Source organism: Tachypleus tridentatus, chromosome 3 (assembly GCF_004210375.1).
Source record: "Tachypleus tridentatus isolate NWPU-2018 chromosome 3, ASM421037v1, whole genome shotgun sequence".
NCBI classification, from domain to species: Eukaryota; Metazoa; Arthropoda; class Merostomata; order Xiphosura; family Limulidae; genus Tachypleus; species Tachypleus tridentatus.
The window spans coordinates 7,678,473-7,702,141 of NC_134827.1; the positions used below are offsets into that span (position 1 = coordinate 7,678,473).

The window sequence follows — 23,669 nt, forward strand, 5'->3', positions numbered from 1 at the left end:
ACCGTGAGGACCTTATAATGTGACTGTTAGTCCCATTTTCATCTAGTCATCACTTTAAAATTAGAGACGTTAAGCGCAGATAGCCCTCGACTAACTTTGCGCGAAATTCGAAATAAATATATAAAAATTAAAACGATATTGAATTTGTAAACCAACACCTCACGTAACAACCACAAACAGTATAAATAGTTGCGATGAATTGACGTATATCTAATTTCATTTTGCTATTTGTTTGTCGTTTCGTATGTAGTGCGATAGCACCGAAAATTAACCACTTTTAGGAAGGGTATGAAACAACCATTTCTGACGCAAAAGATGCATACATACAGATGATAAACGATTTAGGAATTCTATAAGGTAGGAATATCCATTGTAGTTAATGGCATCTGAAAGCAATGAAAATCGATCAACTTGTGATATCAGGACAATTTAAAAAGAGGCCTGCAACAAGTCGTACCCTAGCTGTGGTAAGCAAAGTGCGACGTCTTGTAAAATAAACAAATCTACAAAGATCAAAATAAGTGGCAAACTCCGTCCACGTATCCCAGGAAACAGTAGGCATATAATTAAGAATGGTTTCTACCTGGAAAGGTATTCAAGTTATGTATACAAAAATTTCTTCGAGACATATCCGTTCATTTGTTGTATATCTTAAACAGCAGGAAGAAGAGAATGGGGATTTATTCCATTCAATCCGATGACACACTGGTTAAGTCACCGGCAGTCTATGGATTTCTGTACAGTGGCAATGATGAAACGTGCGCTGGAAACCGCCGTTTTTATGTAATAGATGGATTATGGAAAGCCTGCAGTGGGGATTGGTGTTCTTTTATCATATTCAAGTACGCTACGGGGCTGTTATCTAGATGCAGAATCGTTAGTAGAGCGTGAACAGATGTCTGGACATAAATTGTAACGATGTGATGGGACTCTTAAAATTGGTATAACGTACTCAACCACTAGTTATCTTAAGTAGGGATAAGAAATTCCAGATATGCTGTTTTATACTTGAGATTTAGTTTGATTTTATCAGGTCATCCTTTAAGTAATGTCCGATTTTAGGTTCAGAAAATGAGAAAGGATTTCAAATGCTTTTAATGTTATTTAATGAATAATGTATGTACCATTATTATTAATTGCTTCCTGCCAACGATTCATAAGCTTCTGAATGACACTTCTGTAAAATTCTTGGGGTTTGGAGGAAAAAACGTAGAGAGGGTAGGTTTGACATCTTCATGTGTTCTAAGCTCTTTTCCATCAAGATCGCTCTGCACACTTTGGAATATATGACATTCAGATGGGGCAAAGTCTGGAGAATAAGGAGTATGTGGAAGTTGTTCTCAGTCTAGCTCTTCAATCTTTGCAGATGTGATTCTTGCTGTATGGGGCCGTGCATTATCGTGGTGTAACACAACACCTTTACGATTGATCAAAGCAGGCATCTTTTTTTCAATGCAACATTCAAGCACTCTAACTGTTGACAATAGAAGTCTGATGTAATAGTTATCTTGAGTGGCAGCAACTCAAAGTGGATCACACCAACTATATCCCATCAAACGCTTAACAAGACTTTCCTAGGGTGAAGTTCCATTTTGGACTGTTTTTAGCCAGTATACCTGCGGCGCTTAACTAACATGTCCAAAAACTGTAAGTAACGTTCACGAGAGTGCAGAGAACTGCAAATGTCCACTCTTGCTCTAAGGTTGGCTTCTATCAAATCATGGTGATGATGTTGAATGGATTGAATTAAGCTTCTGTGCTCGTCCTTCAACTGTTACAGCGCAATCTTCATCAAGTGCAGCCAGCAGCAAGTCATAATTAAATTAAAACAGGACAACCTGAACGTGGCGTATCACTTTAAGCTCTAGTCACCTGATCTGAACTTCTGAAACCACCTTCGACATTGTCTTTCATTGAGAGACTCCGCACCATAAACACCTTGAAAGTTTCGTGTAGTTTCTGCTTCACTATTACCTTTTTTAAACTCATAAAGTATTATGTACCTAATGTGCTTCTCAGACACATTCATCTTTATAAGGGTTTATTTTATTAATGATCTGAAAAAAAATGGAGTTGTGTTAGTTTCTTTTATTTGTCTGAACATTTTTATACACGTTCAACTACATATTTTAGTCATTAAAGCTTTCTACAAAGAGAGAAATGATGATGCCCTTTCTGTATTAAATCTTTGGACATTACTTATGGGGATGAACTGATACATCACGACAACGATTTACGAGAAGCAGTTTAATTTTCTAAAATAAAATGTTTTTTCTTTAGTTTAAAAATTAATTGTTTATAATTTTGAATCATATTTTATAGGCTTGTAGTAAGTCTTATAATACTTTTGTTATTAAATTTATATTCTAGACTTGCTCGGTTTATAATTAAAAACTGGTATTTACACCTTGTAAGGGCCGAGTGTGAAGTGGTTAGCATGTGCAGATTGTGTGTGCATAATAAAGTGCGTCGGTAAAATTCAACTTTAAGGTCAGGAATTGACAATGGGTGTTGTTAGCTATTAATCTTCCCTCGTATCTTTCAGTTCAAATTTACGAACAGCTTTGTGCAGATTGATCTGTGTAGCTTTGTTCTAAAACTTTAAAACAGACATACATTTTAAATATCTAAATGTAATATTATTCGGGTTTATTATTTTAAAATGTGCAGTGGAATTATACCATGCTTATGTAATGCTACTGGTGATATGATTCGGTTGCGGTCGCGAATTAAAAAAATCTAAACCAAAAAGTAATAGTCTTATCGAGTCTTTGTCTCTTTCTTTTTTACGGAATCCATTCCTAATAATTAATAATATGAAAATTTACAATGGTATTTTTTCCGAATTACAAAATATAAACTTTTGAGTTCATGTACTTATTTAATTTAAGCTTCATTGTCGTAATGTTAGGGTTTAATTTCTGAAGTACACGAACACTGTTAAAAGCAGTTAAGTTTCAAAACAGTAAAGAAATTCAAATAGTCGGTATTGACTTTCAACCATTAAACGGTGACCATCATCAACTAATGCAGCTACCTTCAACATTCTCGCTGGGCTCAGCATGGCCAGGTGGTTAAGGCACCCAACTCGTAATTCGAGGGTCGCGGGTTCGAATCACATCACATATGCTCCCCATTTCAACCGTGGAGACATTATGATGTTACGGTCAATCCCAATATTCTTTGATAAAAGAGTAGCCCAAAAGTTGGCTGTGGGTGGTGATGACTAACTGCCTTCCCTCTAGTCTTACACTGATAAATTAGTGACAGCTAGTGCAGATAGCCCTCGTGTAATTTGCGCGAAATTAAAAACAAATAAACAAAACAAACTAGCGCAGATAGCCTTCGTGTAGTTTTGGGCGAATTTAAAAAAAAAAACATTTCTGTTGTTTAAGGGTTAAGATTAAATCATAAATTTGCAAGAAGTTTAATTTATAAATAAAGTGAAAATACTCTAAAAATTAACACTAAGATAATTTGAAAAAATTGCTTATTTTTGTTTATTAATCACGAAGTTACACAATGAGCTATCTTTTCTTTTCCCATGCCAGGTATAGAAACCCAAATTTTAACATTGTAAGCTATGAGACTTACGTGTGAGTCTCCATGGGAGGATTGCATATATTATGAAAAGTATTAGTTCTCATCTGGAAAATGGAGCATAATAATAATAATATAATATTAATATTTTTCCGTCATTTAAGAAATGGATGGTAATTTGAAAGCTGAAATATTGAATAAATTAAAATAATTTCAGTTTTTAAAAACAAATTACCAATATCAGAATGAGCAATTTTGTTGGATGACACTTCTTAACATGTGATTCCAGAAGTACAAATACGACAGTAATTATTGTGAAATTCACTTATTTTATATTTGAAGGACGTTTCCAATTTTGCTAGTTCCCTGGCGAGTCAGCGAGAAATGTACAGACTTATATTGGTAAAATCCAGGGTTCGATTCTCACAGAAGGAAAGGTTTGTTTTGAATTTCGCACAAAGCTACACGAGGGCTGTTTGCTATAGCCGTCCCTAATTATGCAGTGAAAGCCTAGAGGGAAGGCAGCTAATGATCACCACCCATAGGCTAACTCTTGGGCAACTCTTTACCAACGAATAGTGGGATTGATGGTAAAGTTATAATGCCCCCACGGCTGAAGGGGCGAACATGTTTGGCGGAACGGAGATTCGAACTCACGACCCTCAGATTGGTAGTCAAAAGCCCAACCATCTGGCCATGCCGGAGCCGAGGAGTAAATAGATCAGACAACCTGTTGTGTAGCTCTGCGTTAAAATGGATAAATCAAACCACACGTTCGAATACACCAAGTATTTAGAATGTTTCCGTAACGTGATATAATGCACGACAGCGGGAGGCGTTAGTGATCACTTGACAGTATAACGAGTTCATTGCGTGATGTGATTGTCACCACGAATGTTCATTTGTTTTTATCGATCGAAGCTGTCTCTTTGTATTACGAATGTATGTGGCAGAATGCCCTACCCGGAAGGGGTGGAACTTTCGGAAAATGAATTAAGGAATTAGGATTTTAAAGGATCTATGTAGTGATTTAACCTTGCATAATAGTAGATCGTATTGGACATTACCAGATCACGTGAATAGAACCTGATAAAGCTTTGGCAGTATCCAGAACTTATTATTATTAATTTAAATAACATATTTTATAACAATGTAAGACATGATTTTCAATGCATATATCTGTATTTTGGCATTTGAGCCCCATAGATTCTGTATAAAATAAAGAAGGGGAAAATGAATGAGAAGTTATTTAAATGTCTTTTATTATAAAAACCTATTGGGTGCTATACAGTTACGAGGAGCAAACTGTTGCAAACAGATCGTTAAACTCTCTTTATGTTGTGATTGTAATTTGCAACTCGGTAATATTTAACTGTTCTATATGTTAATTATATAGTACACCTTTTAAATAATAAGTTCCATTTTGATATCTACGGTAATTATTATAATTTACGTCGTTATGGCAACACTACAATTGCAGAAATAAAAGAGGAACAGACTATTTTCCAAAGGACCTGCATGGTCAGAATGTTAGGGCGCTCCATAATCTTAGGGTCACGGGTTCGACTCCCCGTCAAACCAAACATGCTCTTTCAGCCTTGTGAGCGTCACAACGTGACAGTCAATTCCACTATTCTTTGGTAAAAGAGTAGCCCAAGAGTTGGCCTGTGGGTGGTGGTGACTAACTATTTTTCCTGTAGTCTTACAATGCTAAATTTGGGACGGCTAGCGCAGATAGTCTTTGTATAGCTTTGCGCGAAATTCAAAACAAACAATTTTTCAAGTAGTAGACATTAATGTATGCAAAAATAAGGAAAGGGTATTCAACTCAATCTTTCAGTATTTTACTGGAAAAAAACAGTCACAAGAGGTATAATGTTTGGCAGTTTCTAACCAAATGTAAAGCAGTTCATATTTATTGGCCTGCTCACTGAGCAGAGAACTAAAATTGTATAACAATAAGTTCATGTTGGAGCTGGTGGTTCTTCCTGATTTATACTTCGTTAGTGTGGAAAATTTAAGAATAGTGTGTGATCACCGATGTTTTGCTTAGTTTTGTATTGCGGCCTACATGTATTTGTGTTGTAATATAGTGTGCCGGGCAGTTGATTTGAGAGTTTGGGTTCAGTGGGTCCATGTAAGAATGAGGGTCAAATCCTTCTGTTCTATTTGAATTGCCCACGAAGCGATATGGTTAGTATACTGTGTGTATTTTTCATATATCAAAGCCACATCGGGCGATCTGCAGAGTCCACAGAGAGGAATCTAACCCCTGAATTTAATGTTGTAAATCCTTAGACTTACCGCTGTACCAAAGAGGGTACGATTAGTAAACGCTAGCCTTCTTGCTTTTAATGGATATCTGTGTTGTTACGAGAGCTATCTGTGGCCTCACAAAAGAGCTATTATTTTTATTATTTATTATTTTTAAATTATTGCAAACCTCACATTTAATCGATAATTTTCATTGGAATTTTTTGACATAAATATTTCAGTCTTTTAGCAAACGACTTTTATAAAGGTCATGTGTGATATTTCCCGTAAACGGGTAATATTCAACTAATTATGGGTAAAATTGCTATGGAGCAGATATAGCAGTTAAGAAATATAATGACGTTTCTGCTTGAAGGTTTCATCAAAACTTGTATATTGCATGCTTGAGTTGATTGCAGTGCTTTAAATAAAGAACAATCAATAACATAACACGTGTTGCTTCTATGCCATGTTTAAAAGGACTGTTTCGAAAACAATGGGACACTAGCTGTTATACATACATGGTTTTAAAATAAATTCTGAAGCAGTACAATCTCTAGAATAACTGAAAGCTGATCTAGAAACTATTCGAATATTAGTTGTTTCAAGACATGCATAAGGTTTTTACGGTATCAGTACATGAATTATTTATAAAAAAAATGAAATAATGCACGATATTAATAACACTTTTGCTGATTAAAATAGTAAAATGGTTTTACGTTACTAATTTTTTTTATACGTACAGTTCGCTGTAAATTGGACATGTTATTTTCCTTTAATATTACTAAGATTTAAATGAGAACGTCTTTTTTTTTTAAATAGTTTTTGTTAATGTTAAAGATATGCAAGCGTTCTACTAGTCAATTAATAAACCTATTAGGTCCACAAATTATGTGAAATGATGAAATTTCAGTGTTTGAAAATTGTCGTTCAGGTATGTTTCGAACATTTCCATTTTATTAAAGGTGCTTGTGGACAAGACGCAATCGTGCGAAATTAATAATGTGTTCTTTGTAATCTCTTCTTTTTATTAATTAATTTCATAACACGTTTTTTGTTGGTTTTTTTTTTTTTTGTCATGCTCGACTAAACGTTGATTCGCGTGCCTTGTGTGCGTTATAAGCCTTTACTGGAAGATGTTTGGTTGTTTGGCGTTTTTTGGCACAAAGCAACTTGAACTGTCTGAAGCTTACTGCAATTACCATGAAATGAACGCTATATCGTATAATAGCACTACATTTTTATGCGTACCAACACGGGTAAAATTATTACTTGTGCTATAAATCTCCGTACATCCCGTTTATTTTGCGTTAGTTGGCACCAAGCACGGGAAGTGTAAGCATAGGCTTTGTAAATGGAAAATGAAAAATTATATACACTTACCTGTGCTGTGGTATTCAAGTATTTACTGCGATATTAAACGTGTGATAATTTCATTATGTTACGGAAGACAGGTTATGCAAACCAAATATAGTTGTTCTCGGTATCTCCACTTTCCTGTGTTATGTCATGGTTATCATGTACATAACAGTATCAACAGTGTGGCCATGATATTCTGTTACGAAGCCAGGTTATGCAAGTCAAATTTAGTTGATAGATACGCATATGCTCCTGTTCTCAACTGTATCGGATGAATACGCTTTCTGTATAAAGTTTCCTCATATTAACACTGGTGGAGATGTGGTACAAGCCTCAAGACTTGTATCATGTGCTATTTTGTAGACCCAAAAAATACAGAACATTTAATACTTCCAACTACAATAATATAGTTTGTTTACATTTTTAGCTTCTTAGTGTAACAATTCTCTGAGTACAGCACAGCGTAAGACATTTACAGTAGTCTAATTTAACTGTTTTTAGCCTAAGGTCAGCAGACAGTTATTCGTCTGCAGGGTCACAACACATAGTAGTGATGCATTATACTGTTTTTGAGTGGTCAAGGTTATGGACAGTTGATAGAGAAGTAACCTCCCTCTAATGAAGAAACAACGTCCTCGGGTTATCTTGTGTCTCCTGGGTGGCTCAGCATTAAGTATCTCGGTTTATAACATTAAATATCAGATTTTGATATTCGTGGTGAGGAGGGCACAGATAGTTTACTGTGAGGCTTTGTGTTGAACAACAAACCAAGCCAATCATCATATAACCAGATATGTATTTTCTTAAAATTCCTTTTATTTTCACAGATTTTACTGCTTTTCGCATCTTTGTCATTCCTTTTCTGCAAGTTCCTCGTTCATTAATGATTATGCAAGATATAGAAAACAAAGTTCACTTACCGAGCTGATACAGAAAGAAGAAGAAAAAATGGTAAATCTAACCAACTTTTGCTTATGCCACTTTAGAAAGTAAGACACGTAAGATCTGTTCTACAGCACCCTTCGACAGTTCAGACAAATTGGAGAAAAAGAAATAACTTGGATCTATTAAAAAGATATAGTTTTTTTTATGCTGAAAGCTGACAAAGCAATAGAAACTGCTTGGCCTAAAATTTGTGAGAAACATCACGTAATCAGCAGATGTTGTTTTCTTCCACTTTCATCTGATTTTGTCAATTTCAGATTCTAAATCAGAGACGTGTAAGTGAACAGTAAGTACATACTATTTATCAGTTGAAGAGAGATGGAGGTGAGGGAGTTGCCGATGTTAGTTAGTCAGAATCCTTTGGTGTTTAATTTTATTCTTTAATTTCTAGTTAATGTGTCAACTGATTGTAACATACGAGTTTTATTTTTCTCTTGTTACATGGAGGATGTCTGGGCTCGAAGCTGTCATATATTTCAGTAGACCAAAATGTTGTAGGTTAATGGAGATATATAGTATGTAAGGTTAGTATTAAAATTTGACCTGTAAATTATGCTGCATCTTACACATACTATGCCTTTTAGCAGTATCTATACACTGCTGGCCAAAATCTTAAGGCTAATGAACATAAAGAAAAAAGATGCATTTCGCGTTGTTAGACTCAACTACTTATTTGAGTAGAGCTTCGAAAGATGAAAATAAGAAAAGGGAAAATAAAATTACAAAACTTTTATAGAATTTAATAGGGAAAATGTGAACATTATGAAATTGGCCTAAATACTAGCTGGTCAAAAGTTTAAGACCATACCAAAAAAAAGTCCTAAACAGGGTAGGAAATGCCCAACAAGAGGTCTCAGTAGTGAGTTGCGCGGCCGTCATTGCAAATAACTGCAAACATTCGCTTTGGCATGGTCGATGTAAGCGTTTGCAGAAGGTTGGCTGGAATGTCATTCCAAGTGGTGAAGATGGCTTCTTGAAGATCATGCACTCTTTGGAACTGACGTCCACTTCTATAAACGTCCCTTGCCATCCACCCACAAATATTTTCAATGGGGTTCAGTTCCGACGAACACGCTAGATGGTCCAAAAGAATCACGTTATTCGCCATGAAAAAATCCTGCGGGCATTGTGGATTACAGTATTGTCCTGCTGAAAGATCCAGTCATTTCCACACAAACAGGGCTTTCAGCCAATAAGGATGCTCTCTCCAACATGCCAGTGTAGCCAGCTGCTGTTTGACGCCCCTGTATAACATGAAGCTCCATTGTTCCATGGAAGGAGAAAGCACCCCAGATCATGACGGAACCTCCTACACTGTGTCGTGTAGAAAATGTGTCCGGTGGGATGTTCTTATCGTGCCAGTAACATTGGAAGCCATCTGGACCATCCAGGTTAAATTTTTTCTCATCAGAGAACAAAACCTTCTTCCACTTTTATACGTCCTATGTTTAGTGCTTCTCAACAAAGTTTAACCAAGCTGTTTCGTGGTGTGGAAGGAGGCGTTGCCTTTGAAAACGTTTACGGTTTTTAAAGCCTTTCTCCCGTAGATGCCGTCTTATTGTTTTTGAGCTGCGTTCTGAGTCCGTAAGAGCCTTAATCTGGTTCGACGATCGGCTGGTGTCTTGCCGGACAACCCGTCGAATCCTCCTGCTCAACGCCAGCAAAATTTTCTTGGGCCGACCACTTGAAATTCTCGTTACGTATCCCTCAGGGTCTTTTAAGAAATTTGCAATAGCTGTTTTACTACGCCTAATCTCACCAGCGATGGCACGTTGAGAGAGACCTTGCTTTTGCAGCTCTACAATTCTGCCACGTTCAATCTCTGTCAACGTTTTAGCCTTTGCCATGATTTTACCCAATGTAACACTGGAGATGTCATTTGGAGATGTTGACAACGTTAATGCTTGAACACAAATGACTAAATTTCATTACATGTTTACCGATTAACGCTTCGTTTCAGAATTGTCTTAAACTTTTGACCAGCTGGTATTTAGGCTAATTTCATAGTGTTCACATTTTTCCTATTAAATGCTAAAAAAGTTTTTTTATTTTCCCTTTTCTTATTTTCATCTTTCGAAGCTCTACTCAAATAAGTGGTTGAGTCCAACAACGTAAAATACATATTTTTTATGTTTATTGGCTTTAAGATTTTGGTCAGCAGTGTATACACACACACACACACACACACACACACACACATATTCTTATGGTTAATGTGATGTTTGTGCATGGTACTTGCACAAATTTAGTGCAACAATAGTTACAAACGAGTAATTCATGGTTTGCAGAGAATTACCGCGGAAACGCGCTCCGCGCTTTGATGCTTTTGGTACACTAGAAGATTAACTGTAAAATTCTATTTGATCAAACAAGGGTTAGCAATAGGTGAAGTTAAGAGCTACCTTCCCTTTAGTATTTCTATTCAAAATTAAGGTGAACTGTGCGAAGATAGACATTTCGTTATGTAGCTTTGCACAAAAAATTACGAAAAAGAAAAAGCTCTGTCGAAGCTGTCCAGTTTCAAACATCTAAACAACAAAGTCATATAAAAGCAACACAGTTCGTTTGAAAGTTTGAAATCAGTAAGTATCTCATAAAAACAAAACAAAAAAGTCAAAATTTAGGGTTATGAAGCTCAGGTCAGTAGGGTCACCCAGTGTTCGTTTCTGGCCATCTGTTTTTGTTATTTTATAAATATGTGAATGAACATTAAACAAGTGTCTGGTCAACTAAGATATCTTTATACTTATGTCCATTGTAAGACCTTCTTAGAAACTAAATTTGAAGACGTTGGTTTCTAAGTTGAAACTACAGGTGAAGATATAATTTGATGTACTCGAATAGGAACTGAATATAAGGTATCTCACAGGATTACCGTTCTGCTGGAGTTATTTTTATTACTGTTTGAGTGTTTGTTTTCTTAATAAAAATTTTCAATTTTGTAAAAGTACATTTTTGATGTTCGTAAGTGAACATCCAGTTACAGTCCTGTATGAATCAAGAATTATTCGAAAACTTAGTGATTAAGACGAATCACTCGTCATTTAGAATGACTATCTCAGATTTATTATTATTATGTTTTATTAATACCTTGAAGTTGACTAATATTGAACACAGGATCATTGAAAAGGATACACAAAATATCATAGAGACATAGACACCTGACAAATCTATTATAATGTTTGCGTGCATCACCTAAAGTAACCAATAAATGTGTTAGGATTATGTTAGGGTAAAAAACAGTGTCTTCAATTAGTCTAAATTTCCCTATCTCTGTTGACCCTCTAATCACCTACTCCACTTTTTCGATTTTAATTTAATATCGTTGAGATCGTATTAAAAACCGGTTTGAAAATTCTAACTTTTCTCAGTGGTGAAAAAAGTATTAGCACGAGTCATGTGGACCTGCACATCAGACAGAAAGGACGTCTGACGAAACAACTGGTAGAAAGAGTATCACGCGGACTTGCGTATCAGACAAGACGTGACGAAACAACTGTTGGCAAGAGTATCACGTGGACTCGCATATAAGCCAAGATGTTTGACGAAACAACTGTTAGAAAGAGTATCACGTGGACTCGCGTATCAGACAAGATGAACACAGGCACTATCGATTCTAAAGACCAGACATGAAATACTCGTGTATGTGCGTGAAGGCATTTGTGCCCAGTCACTGCAGACTTCATTAAAAAGTTAAGTGCAATGTGCTATCCAAGATAACGACGTTACTAGAATATTGAACAGACAAAAGAGTAAAAAAGAAGAACTCAAAAATAACTGCATGACGGTAATTTTAGTTTGTAAAATTCGTAGAATGGTTAGCTTATTCCAAAGAACAAACGCTTCCATTTATTTTCTTAGAAATCTGAAGTAAAATAGATAACGGTACTTTAAAAACTGTTTATTCTAAATATTATTATGCCAACATTTCATAACATGTTATATAACGGAATATATCATCACGATGCCTTTCGGGAAGGCATTTGTTTTCATCAGGAATTAGATTGTGTTCGACAAACAGTCGGAAGTTTTAATTTTAATTTATCAGTTATCCGAATTTCGATATGTATCAGATATGTGTTATTTACTAACAGCATTGATATACACAACATTCTTTCTCGACACAAATATATTTTAATATACAAATATAAACCAATACATTTTATAATAATGGTTATTTCATATCGTTATTACAAGTAATGATTTATATGTAACAGTTTTACAAACTTGCAGACAATACTGAGTCTTATGTCTGGTACAGAACTGTATGACTGTATGTTTGTATATAGATATATGTATATGCGATAATACTTTGTTCAAATAGTATATGCAAGATCTTAAGGAAATATGGTAGGGTGACGTATTTCTTACGACACACACTGATTTAAAATTTATACACTCAGACCCAACTATGTGTAACCAATCTTAAAGATTAAAAAATAAATTTTATGAGAAATAACTTATCATTTACATTGTTTTTTGTTTTGTTATCATGAGGGAGAAAGTTTAAGTACATTATATTGGTCACTGGAATTTTTACTTTTCAGAAAAATTGATTTTTTTTTAAAAGGAGCACCATTTCAAAAATAAATCAATAAAGAGATCGTGAACCATAGAAGTCAGCCAGCTTATCTGCCTTGTTAAAATCCTCCCTTAATAACTAGTAGTGAAAACTGACATTTGTAGCATTCAAGATTGGCAGCTTAATTGCATAAAGTGTGTTCTCCCCAATCAGTAGAGATGCATGCCTAAATCATGCTTGATCTCAGTCTCAGTTCTTTTGAGATACTTTCCATATCCATTGGATGGTATGGCATCCTTTCGAAATATTTCATGTTTGTCATATTATTGAGTTATTTTTAAATAAATTTATGTACTGAAATGGAACATAATTTAGTAAAGCTTTGAGAATTTTTGGTTTCTTGGGCAACAATTTTAACTGTTATATTGCCAGTGGATGTAAAAACATGGTATTACATGTTTGCTGATATACTTTTCTGCTAATACAACATGCAAAAATAGATGGAGTCAAACAGAAGGTTTATTTAGCTAATTAGTTTTGTGGTAAATGTTTTGTATCATTTTTTTTTGATATTTTGAAGAGTTGTAGTCTGTGTATTGTTTCATTACTTTAGAAACAAGAAAGTAAAGTTTTACAGCTTAATGCATTTTCAGAGTAAGTAAAAACAACTGTTTAAAAATTATAAACATAGTTTTTTTGTCTAATCAAACAATAAAGCATTGTTTTATTATAAATTATTAGTACTTAGTTCAATATATATATTTAAAGTTTAATTGCAAAATAAATAAATGTTTTTCATATAAAAGTGCTTCATATTTTGTTTTTGGAGTGATTCCATGATAGCTTCAGTGGAACTTTTTTCATTTTCATTTCTGTTTTCCTTAAAAATTGTATTATTTAAACATTTGAATATCATTACAACCTGTTGTTAAATTAAGTAGATGTGACATTTGTTCAGAACAAGAAAAATTGTAAATTTACCAAGGTTTGTAATTTTCCTTGAAGGCAATTTTGAATTAAAAATAACAACATGTAGGATACATTAGTATAGATCAGATGATCACACCAACATTGAAAATTCTATTGCAAAATATACATTGTTGTTTTCAAATACTAGAGATAGCTAATTATCTCAGTTTGATTCTTGTAATTTGCTTTTAATGTATCTTACTAAACAAAAGACAGTGGAAAAAAATAAAAAAGGAGTGAAAGTAACTAAAACATTTGGTCTGGATTTTTCTGGAATTTTATTTACTTCATATTCACCATGAACAGTTCTTGTGTTCAGAGCTGCCAACTCATAGTTTTACTGTATATCACAGAGACTTATGGTGCTTCACATGTTCACATTGTGAGGGTATTGATACCATACAACTGAACATATTGAGCTTTTCCGAGTTATTTTTATTTCTCGTTCATCATGTACAACCACCTCAAAACTGGGCAGTAAACAAATTATAACGTCTACAAGTAGGCGGAGAGGTAGTAGTGGATAGTGATTTGCCTAGTGTAACACTCAGTAATAGATTACAGGTAACTATTGAATTGCATTAATTCAAAAGTATTACAGTTTTATATTAAAATGAATCTGATTCAAATTTGTTACATTGTGGTGTGACTAGAATGCTTTGCAGTACCAGTATTAGTGAAATTTTTATACTTTCCAAAATTGTGTCTGAGTATCCTTTGTCATGTGAGACAATTAAAAATTTTTATTGTACTTATACCTCAGTAAAAGAAACTTTAACATATTTCCTGCTTGGGAAAAGGGAGTCATACCCCTTCCACAGAAACACACTTGATGATTTTGCTTCTTTTGTACCTGTGTATCAGCCACAATATTTTCTGTCAAATGTTGACAATCCTAGTGCCTTCCTACCATATGTGATAAGATATAATTAGTCAATTAGATATTGGAACCATCTTTTGAAGTTTTCCATATTTTTTTGTTAATAACCTACAGTGTTTAAAACTGTAAAAAGGTAGGTAGGCATTGACCAAATTAACTAGTAGGTTGTTCTTTACTTTCTTAGCCACTAGGAATCATCATTAAGTAAATGTAGAAATTTCTACACATTAATTTGAGTCAAAGCTTCCTCATTAAATTTTAAACTAATTTTTTGCTGTTTAATGATACTGAACTTAGTTAGTCTAAAATGCAACTGTACTTTGTATGCACATCTCTAAATTTGCTTTTGTAAAACATTATATATATGTGTGTAATTATTCACAAAATAAAATAACTTAAGCTCACCTTTTTATTGTTATTGTGATTCCATTGTTTCAAATAAACCTGTGTAGTTACTTTAAAAAATTCACATTTTAATTTATTTTGTTTTGACAGGTAGCTAAGACATGCATGTATTATATAATAAACTGCTTGCAGTTTTGTCTTTAACAGTTATTCAAGATTATAATATAAAATAAATATTTTACTGTTTCACTTACATAATGATACAAGAAGTAAAATAAAATTTAGCTAGTATAACATACGTAAAAGAACAGTTAATATGAAATATCACTATTTGCATCTCATCAAAGAAGGTTAACCTGAAGATGACCTAAGAATGTCAAAACTTTGTTTCGTACTTTATTGTAATAAAAATTTTAATACCCATACCAGCCATCTTGAGATACATTTTTACTTCAAGTGGGTTTCTTGTCATCATGAATATCACTAGTGTGAAATGTATGTTGAGCTAAGACCACCAGTGTTAAGATATCTGTGTGGAGCCTAAGGAATGTTTTGGCATTAACCAATCTACATTTTAATTTATGTAATATATTATGTGCGTATGCTCCATCACAAATAAGACAAATAACTAACATCCGTTTTTTTCAGTTCTTTGTTGTATAAAAAATGAATCCAGTAATTTCTATCAGTCATTACAGTAACTGGCTTTTGATGTAAACTGGATTATTGCAGCAGATTTTTTAAATGTTTTCAGATAGAGCCAGGTGATGTAATTGAAAGTATCAATGACCAAATTGTATTGTCCCTAACAACGAAAGAAGGTAAGTTAAGATTTTAAACTGAATGATGTATGTGCATGTGCAATGTTTCATAACTTATATTATTGAATATTAACAAGAACTTAATAACCCTTACATTGAGAATGTGGGTGTTTGCATTTTTATTCCAGGATTTATTTTTCTGTATGTATATGGTAGCGTTTACTTTCTTAGTGAGTAACAGAAGTAAGAAAGAAATGCAACATAGAAGAATAGTAACAAAATATACATATATTAGTTATTCTAAGGTTCTAAACAAATAACCCTTGGCTCTACCAGACAAGATAAGAAGATATATGCTAGTTTAGTTCCAAAGCATAAGATAATTATATTTAAAGATCTGTGATTCCTGAAGCATAGTTAATATCTTAGAAATTGACAATAATTAGAGGTGCAGTACAGTAAGCTTATTTAATCCCTACATGTATCTGCTTTAGTTTTAATTACAATTTAGACACTTTTAAGGATTAAATTATTGATTAAATGATGAGGTTGACTGAACTCGTGGGTGATGAAAATTTTGTGTTGGTGATAATGAATGATCTTTAGTTACATTTTCTTTAATACTTATTTTGGTTTGTTCAACAATTTTTGTGATATGTGTAACAAGTCTGATAAAAGAAGAAATACTGTATAAAGTTAAAAATCAGTTTTGTTAAATACATAAAATTCTTTAAGATCATTCAATATAAACATTTAATATTAAAAGAACAGCCTGTATAGTGAGTTCAGAAAATAATGTTTTATTGTGTAATATCTTCTGTTGTTGGTTACTTTTTTTTGTTTTTGCAATCTGCATAGTCATTATCCAAGGCAGATGCTATGCACAGAAACCTTCATTCAAGCAAATGTTTTTTTGTTTGTATACATTTTCTTAATTTTCAGCTATCCTGGTATTCCATCAGTGATGTGATTTATGTCTTTATACTGTAATTACATCTAAATTGACTAAAAATAAGTTACTAGGTTGTCACTTTAAATATTTAAATACTATCATTTTCTCTTTCTTGAACTGTTCGATGTGTAATTCACCTTTGACCATTAATACCTTCTTTTTAAGGAAGAAAAAAAAATCAGTGTTTTTATGTTGTTTCATGTTTTATACATAAGAACATGTGCAAAGTATTCATTATTTTCTTTTCATTTAGATTTAATATTGTGTATAATCTGTAATTAATTTTAGTTCTGAAGATTCTGTTACAAGAATTTTTTTCTTTTTAATTTTTCATACAAATTATCTTGTTTTTTTTCACGTTACATTTCATTCCTCCTTTTTCTCTTCACAGGAAGTTTATGCTACACAATTTATGATACAAATATACATGCATATCATAATGAGGTAGTCAGTCACACAACCATTAATTTCTTTTTGTCAGTCTGAATATGTAATTAATTTTTGTTCTATTTCAGTTTCAGTACTGATGAATAACAGTCAGTAAAATCACTTTTTATTTTGTTGTTTTACTAAAAGTGATGAAGTTTTTTTTACACAAATTCCTTTTTCATACTGCTGTAATGTTCTGGAGGTTTTCTAAATACCTACAAAATGTAGTATCAATGCAGATAGCTTATTCATCTTAGATAAATGAAGCTAACCTGACCTGATAAGAATTATTTGTAATTACAACTAAATACATTATTATCTTGAAAGATACTCAGTTGAAAAAGTACTGGTATAATTGAAATTATCATAAATATAAACAGAATACAAACTAAAATATGAAATAGTTACAAGAAACAATATTCTAGCAATTATATTCAGTGACATTGTTAGCTAAGTATCTTTCGTGATAATAGTGTATTTAGTTGTAATTACAAATAATGATGAACATACCTCAAATTTAATTACCCCTATCAATAAGTATTAACAACATAAAACACTTTACAAATAATCTCAGATCTAAAGTTAGTAAAGATAGTGAATGTAAAAGTATTGAAGATATGTTTATAATTATGCAACTTGCATATGTAATGTATGAATATGTGTATGTATTACTAATAAGTGTACATAAGTCACACTGGACAAAAAAAAACAACAACTTTTCATCAGTTGCTGGAAAGTTGCAAAGAAGTGTCAAATGGAACTACAGAAGATTGCCAACAAGGCATCAGGGATAACCTGTTTCTTCTATTTACTTTTGTATTACTGATGAAATAATGATGTGCAAGCACTAGAGCTTTACTCCTTCCTACCATTTGCTGGATTTTGGTTCTTGGTGGATCAGGTGTTGGTTGGGTTGGAGATATGCACAAGTGGAGACAGGTTTTGGTACAGGATCTTGTTTTCCCTGCTAATTTCTATTTTGAAGTAAAGAAGTAGCTGATCTTCTGCCTACCATGGAAGTATTGTACAATTCCAGGTACCACCAAATGTTGAATGAGGTGAAACTAGCACAATGTGCTGTAGCCTTTCAACATCCAGGGGTCCCATTAACTGGTAATACACATTATGGAATTCCTTCGTGTTTTCCTTCATTTTATGCTCATAACACATTCATAAAAGAGTAAGGAGTATACCTGAATGAAATGTGGTACAGTCTCCTCATGGTTTCTCTTTGAGCACTTCCTAAAAGTAATCAATGTGGTATTCCACCTATTTTCTGAGAAGGTATGATACTGTATTGGAAGTTAACATTTTCTGAACTTTAAAATGTATTTTTAATAGATACTATCCCCATCTCCAGTGATATGTTGTTTAGGTATTCTGATCAATCTGGAAGTGACTAACAAATGCTAGTTGAAGCCTAGAAGTGAGCATTGAACTTATGCACCTATAGAGAATGGTACTAATTGAGAAAAGCAATTTTATAAGACGAGGTGAACATAATTTTAAATACATTTTCAGTCCAAGAAAATTTTAACCTTTCATCTCACAACTTCTTTTGCCTCTAGACATCAATGTCTCCTGCATGTATAACAGCCTTTTTGATTACCTTTAGATACTTGAGACAAAAATTATTTGAGTCCCCAGTGCTCTCCAGTTTCCTTATGTTGTTTTTATTTTTTCTTCCCAAATGACTGTTTTAGTTATCTAACTGGGATAGTAAAGTGGTATTACATGCTCTTTTTCAACATTCATTTGAGTCCTTAGCCTCCTACACCATGTATCACCTTTCCTTTAAGGTTTGTTTTTTGTTGATACTGACTTGTAAACATTGCTGTTCAGAGTTGTTTGTGCTGCATGTGTAAAAGACATGTTATTATTCTACCTATATCCTCCTATACTACCCAGACAAGTTCTTCTTACCTAAGACATTGGCAGTGAGAGAAGAGGATAAATCATTTTCACTGATTTATCTGACTACTATTTCTCTCACCTCCATGTCTGATCAGATCCTAATTGTTTGTTATATTGAGTGTTATATTGCTTGCACTAATGCCTTTAGAGGCATTGGACAATGAATTTTTATTCATTGGGATCCCTCAGCTTCCTGAGTTTTATTCCCAGTTACTTTGTCAATAGTGGGTACAAACATTGATCCATATTGCTTATTATGGGCTCTTGTTGGAGGTAAGAAGACTTCTCCGAGTTATGTCTCATCAGATTTGTCACATTTCTGTTGAATTGTCTGGTGGAAGACAATATGTGGGCCTCCTCCAATACTTTTATTGCACATTATTTGCAGTATCTTCTTCTGAAGGTTTTTGACTACCTCTTTTTAACTATCATAACCATATCTGCTAGATTTTAAGGAACTGTAAGTATCTTCATTATTATTTGCTGTTTACTTTCCAGTGTCACTTACCTCTTTTTCCCAGGATTGCACTCTGTAACATATGTTGCTTGGGCAGATGTGCTTTTATAAAATTAATTCTGTACTAGCAACCATTAACACAATATACTTAATCTAGGTTGCAACAGGCTTTGCAGAAATAGGGTGTTCCATAAGCCTTTCTAAAGGCAGACTTGGTGGTATTACTGTACTTTGAAAGACTGCTACTCATGGACTGTTATGAGTAAAGCATTAGGAGACCCTGCCCATGCTTGCTGATCATTGGATGGAATAAATTGTGGTCAGTTTGATTTTACAAATTTGAGGATCTTGGTTCACCTATTAAACTGTTTCCAGAGCATTGTTTTTCAGTGGTCCTCAATGCACATTTTTCTCCAGATTCTACTTATGGAGCTAGGGGAGTCCTTGGTTTTTAGTCACGGTAGTGGTGAACAGAGGTTATTCATCCAGAGTTTTCAAGTGAATATATTCCATTTTTGAAGAAGAGGGTGAAGTTTGGGCCCTCTTCTTACTTGTGACTCTGGATGTTTTTTCTTTCCAGATGTTGATAAGAGAGACACAAGCCTGTGTAGAAGCCTACTCATAATACTGGTTCAGATTTGACACTCAGCTATCCATTTGGGCTGAGCGTGGGCCTTCTTTCCAATCAAGACTGGTTTAGTATTTTGTTCATGAAAGAGGATACCTTGTCTTTTCATAATTCTAAATGCAGAGGGGTTCCATCCTGGGTCCTTGATTGACCCAGTTTGTTCCAAATCCTCCCCATAATTCTGGAGACAATTGGGTGAAGATTGAGAATGATAATTCATAATCCTGACTAAGATGAATTCTGTTTCTTCAGGTTAGGTATTGCATACAGGATCCTGTCATTCTAAGTTTGGGGTGTTTTCTTTTGGACTTAGGTTTATCCATTCTGGGGTTATTTACCTTCTCACCATGATTCTGGAGGCTTGCAATGCACCACTCTAAAGCTTCAGGTTGGGATCCATTCACAAATATTTATATTATGGTTTAAATGCTTCAACCAACAACATGAGATTTATGGACCATCAGATTGTAATTCCAACCCTGAGCAGTGGAACCTCAGCTGTCTTGTTGAGGCCTGGCCAATAGTATTGGAAGATTGTGTTAAGTTCCATTTATAGCACATGAATTAGGTTTCAGATGAAGAGCATACCTCTTGTGGATGTAGTTTAGTTTCTCCACAAGGGTACTTATCTTCTCTTGGGATGTTCACAGTTTATGCTGATGCATTTTGTAGGAATGATCTCCTCACTAGTTACTCCACCTTAGCAATGTAGGATTCTACCTGTAGTGTGAGTGGTGGTTAATATGTTTTGAAAGTTCACATTTTCTTAAATCAGAAATGTATTTGCCTCCTGTCACACACACTTACCCTTCCACCCCACTAAGAACCAGTGTTAGAGAATGTGGTCAGTTTTGAAAAAGGGATAATATTATCTGAATGAAGTTCTTGTATACAGTACCAGGATGGAGGGTGCAATGATGAAGGTAAAGAGTGTGATAAGAGAGACATTATCAAGGGCAATTAAGTGGGGGTTTAAAAGACTGGAGCAAGTGAGAAAAATCAGATTGCTGTTTAGATGAGCCGAGGAAAGAAACCCTAGCAGTTGAGTAATAGCTGAAGTGTGAGGGACAGTAAGTATAACTGGAAATACATTTTTTATTTAAGAAAATGCTAAGGCTCATCTGCATTTGCTTAGTACCTATTGTTGGGAGTGGTTTTGGTTTTTGAAAGACTGATTTAAGTGTCTGTATTTATCTTCATAGCCAATTTACATGAGAAAAAATTTAAAAGATTACACCACTGTGTATCTGTTCTCATACCTGGCTCACATCTGCTAAATATTAGCTGTGAACCAGTAAACCTTTCCTGAATTGTATGCAGTGTTTATTTTCATGAAAAAAATAAAAAGTGAACCTGTAGGAGGGATTTGAAGTAAACAGATCACATGGTATTTAGTAGGTAAAATAACTGAACAGCTTAAACAGCATATAATTTCAGATTACCATAACATATACATATCACCTTACAATCTATATAACTTTAGTTTTTAAGTGTTTTATCTGCTATAGATTAATAATTTATGAATACTACAGATGAATGTTAATTTTATTATAATCAGATTTCAGAACAGAAAATTGAGACAGTCCAGTCCATGCACCTAATTTCAAAATAGGTATTACAAATTTGAAATAATTAAACTTTTATTTAACTTACACTAAATGTATTAAACTGTTCTACAATATTTCTAAATATATTAACACTGGCATTGTTTATGAAAGCCACAAACCACATGAGGAAAAATAGATAAATTATATTTCCATTAAATCTTTAATTGATTATTTTATCCAGTGATTTTAAAACAACCTACCTAATTCCTGGATTTACTTAAGATCCATAATATTTTCAATCATACTACTTTTAGGTTTTGACATTACTTTGAAACTTTATGAACATGTTTTTGTGAAGAAAGAATGGAACATAGAAGCTGTTTTTTTTGTTTTTTTTTTTCATAAATAGTCAAAAATTTAGTTTATGACTATGCCTATGTAAGGTGTGTTTGATGATGAGCACTGTGCTAACTGTCTCCACATTCAGACCTGTGTAGACCTTGGTTTCCCACTAGACACAGATGGAACTTTCAAGAGATTCTGGTTGCAGGAATATATGTGTTACAATAATGTGCATGCCATGTAGGCCAATTACATTCATGATTCAATGTGACTGACAGTTTGATGTCTCCATAACAAAACTGGGGTATTCTGTGCATTCTGAAGACATCTGGTCACTCTAATAGATATGTTACCAAATGTGAAATACATTAATATCAAAAGTGAAAAAGTAATACATTTAGGACTAATGCATTGAAATTATATGTAATTGAAATCTAAATGTAAGAATTATGCATATCTGTATTAAATTGGTTATATAAATAAATATTAAAATGTGAAGATGAGCCAGTAAAGAAATTAGACCTGATAATGGTAACTGCATTAAAAAAATAAGTTGGTTGTAAAACTAATAAAGACTTTATCTCTCGTTGTGACAAAAAAAACAGTATGTTGTTTCTGTTAGTTTGTGATAGCAAAATGTGCTTGGAAATGATTCAATTAGTCAGTTATTTTCACAAGACTTAAAGAGCTAGAATAAGAAAAAAATAGTAATAATATAAAACACTGCTTTTGATTAGTTGATTATTTTTATGAACATTAAGAGATTTAAATGTATTTTAACTACTCAGATATCTTACATGACACTTATCAATGCACTCAATGCCATAGGTAATTGATTAAACACTCAGCTCTTACATTTATATGATTTTGCTGAACTTTCAGGAAAGTTATGTAAGAGAAGTGAATGGTTCTATTTTTGTTTTGGTTTTTACTAAAAATTTTGTTAAAGAGACAAATTACAAAAAGAAAATGAGTAACTAGGCTTATTGAAGTCATGTATTGATCCTCCAAGCTGGATCCTGAAATAATTTCTAAGTAACTTTGTTTCAGTAGAAATTTTAGTTAAATAGGTTCCCAACATATAACATTAAGAAGGGTCTGTATGTGACTGTGAAATCCAGAGACATTGGCTTTAGCCAGGTTGGCTAAAGGGGTAAAATATTTCAGACTGTGGACATCGTGCTATTAAATTTGTTTTTCTTTTGGTTTTATTTATTTTGTCTGTTTTTATTTATTGTTTTAGTTAACCATTAATATTTTATTTCTGTAGTGTTAAAATGTCTGAGGCTGTCCAATGATGTAGTCGACTTAAAAGTACGAAAAGGTAAGGATTTTAGTCTTGAACTCATGAATATAAACGTACAATTCAGTCAGTGTATCTTACACATTTTAAAGGACCCAAGAGTGTGCTTAAGAATTGAGCAAAATGGATATTTGACATCAGAGGTGGATTGATGTCATAAAGCTAGGCTCTTTATTATCAATTTTTTGTAATCTTCTTTAGTTTTCATTTTTCTCTTTCTGCTTTTTTTCATTTTATTGGATGTGAGTGATTTGTGGTCAAATTTTAGTCAATGCATGTAATTTGACAACCTTAACTTTTGACAGCTTTTTCTTTGATTAAAACATTGTTGGGAGGAATAAAGGTCAAGTTATTGGTGATTGAAATAACTTATTATATTTGAAAGTGTGAAATGTAATTAAAATTCACTGAATAATTGTCAGATAAATTTAGAGCTAATTCCAGTTGTTTAACATATAAAGATTCACATGATCACAGTGAAATAACTGGTAGCAAAATGTCAGTTTTCTAAGATATGTTTCTA

At 33.4% G+C, this 23,669-nt stretch overlaps 1 protein-coding gene across 13 annotated transcripts in view; it reads left to right on the plus strand.

Moving 5' to 3' along the window:
* Positions 1-23,669, plus strand: part of LOC143246287 (uncharacterized) — a 106,013-nt gene that overhangs the window by 46,184 nt on the left and 36,160 nt on the right. For 3 of the 13 annotated variants that reach the window (XM_076492757.1, XM_076492745.1, XM_076492755.1), the window contains exons 2-3: positions 15,568-15,634; positions 23,114-23,167. The exons of 1 other annotated variant lie outside the window; for it this stretch is intronic. In XM_076492757.1, coding sequence (XP_076348872.1) covers positions 15,568-15,634; positions 23,114-23,167 — 121 coding nt within the window. Of the gene's footprint in view, positions 1-7,979; positions 8,104-11,468; positions 13,274-15,567; positions 15,635-23,113; positions 23,168-23,669 lie in introns of all 13 variants that reach the window. 9 more of the 13 variants (XM_076492747.1, XM_076492748.1, XM_076492749.1 and 6 more) reach the window with 6 other exon arrangements.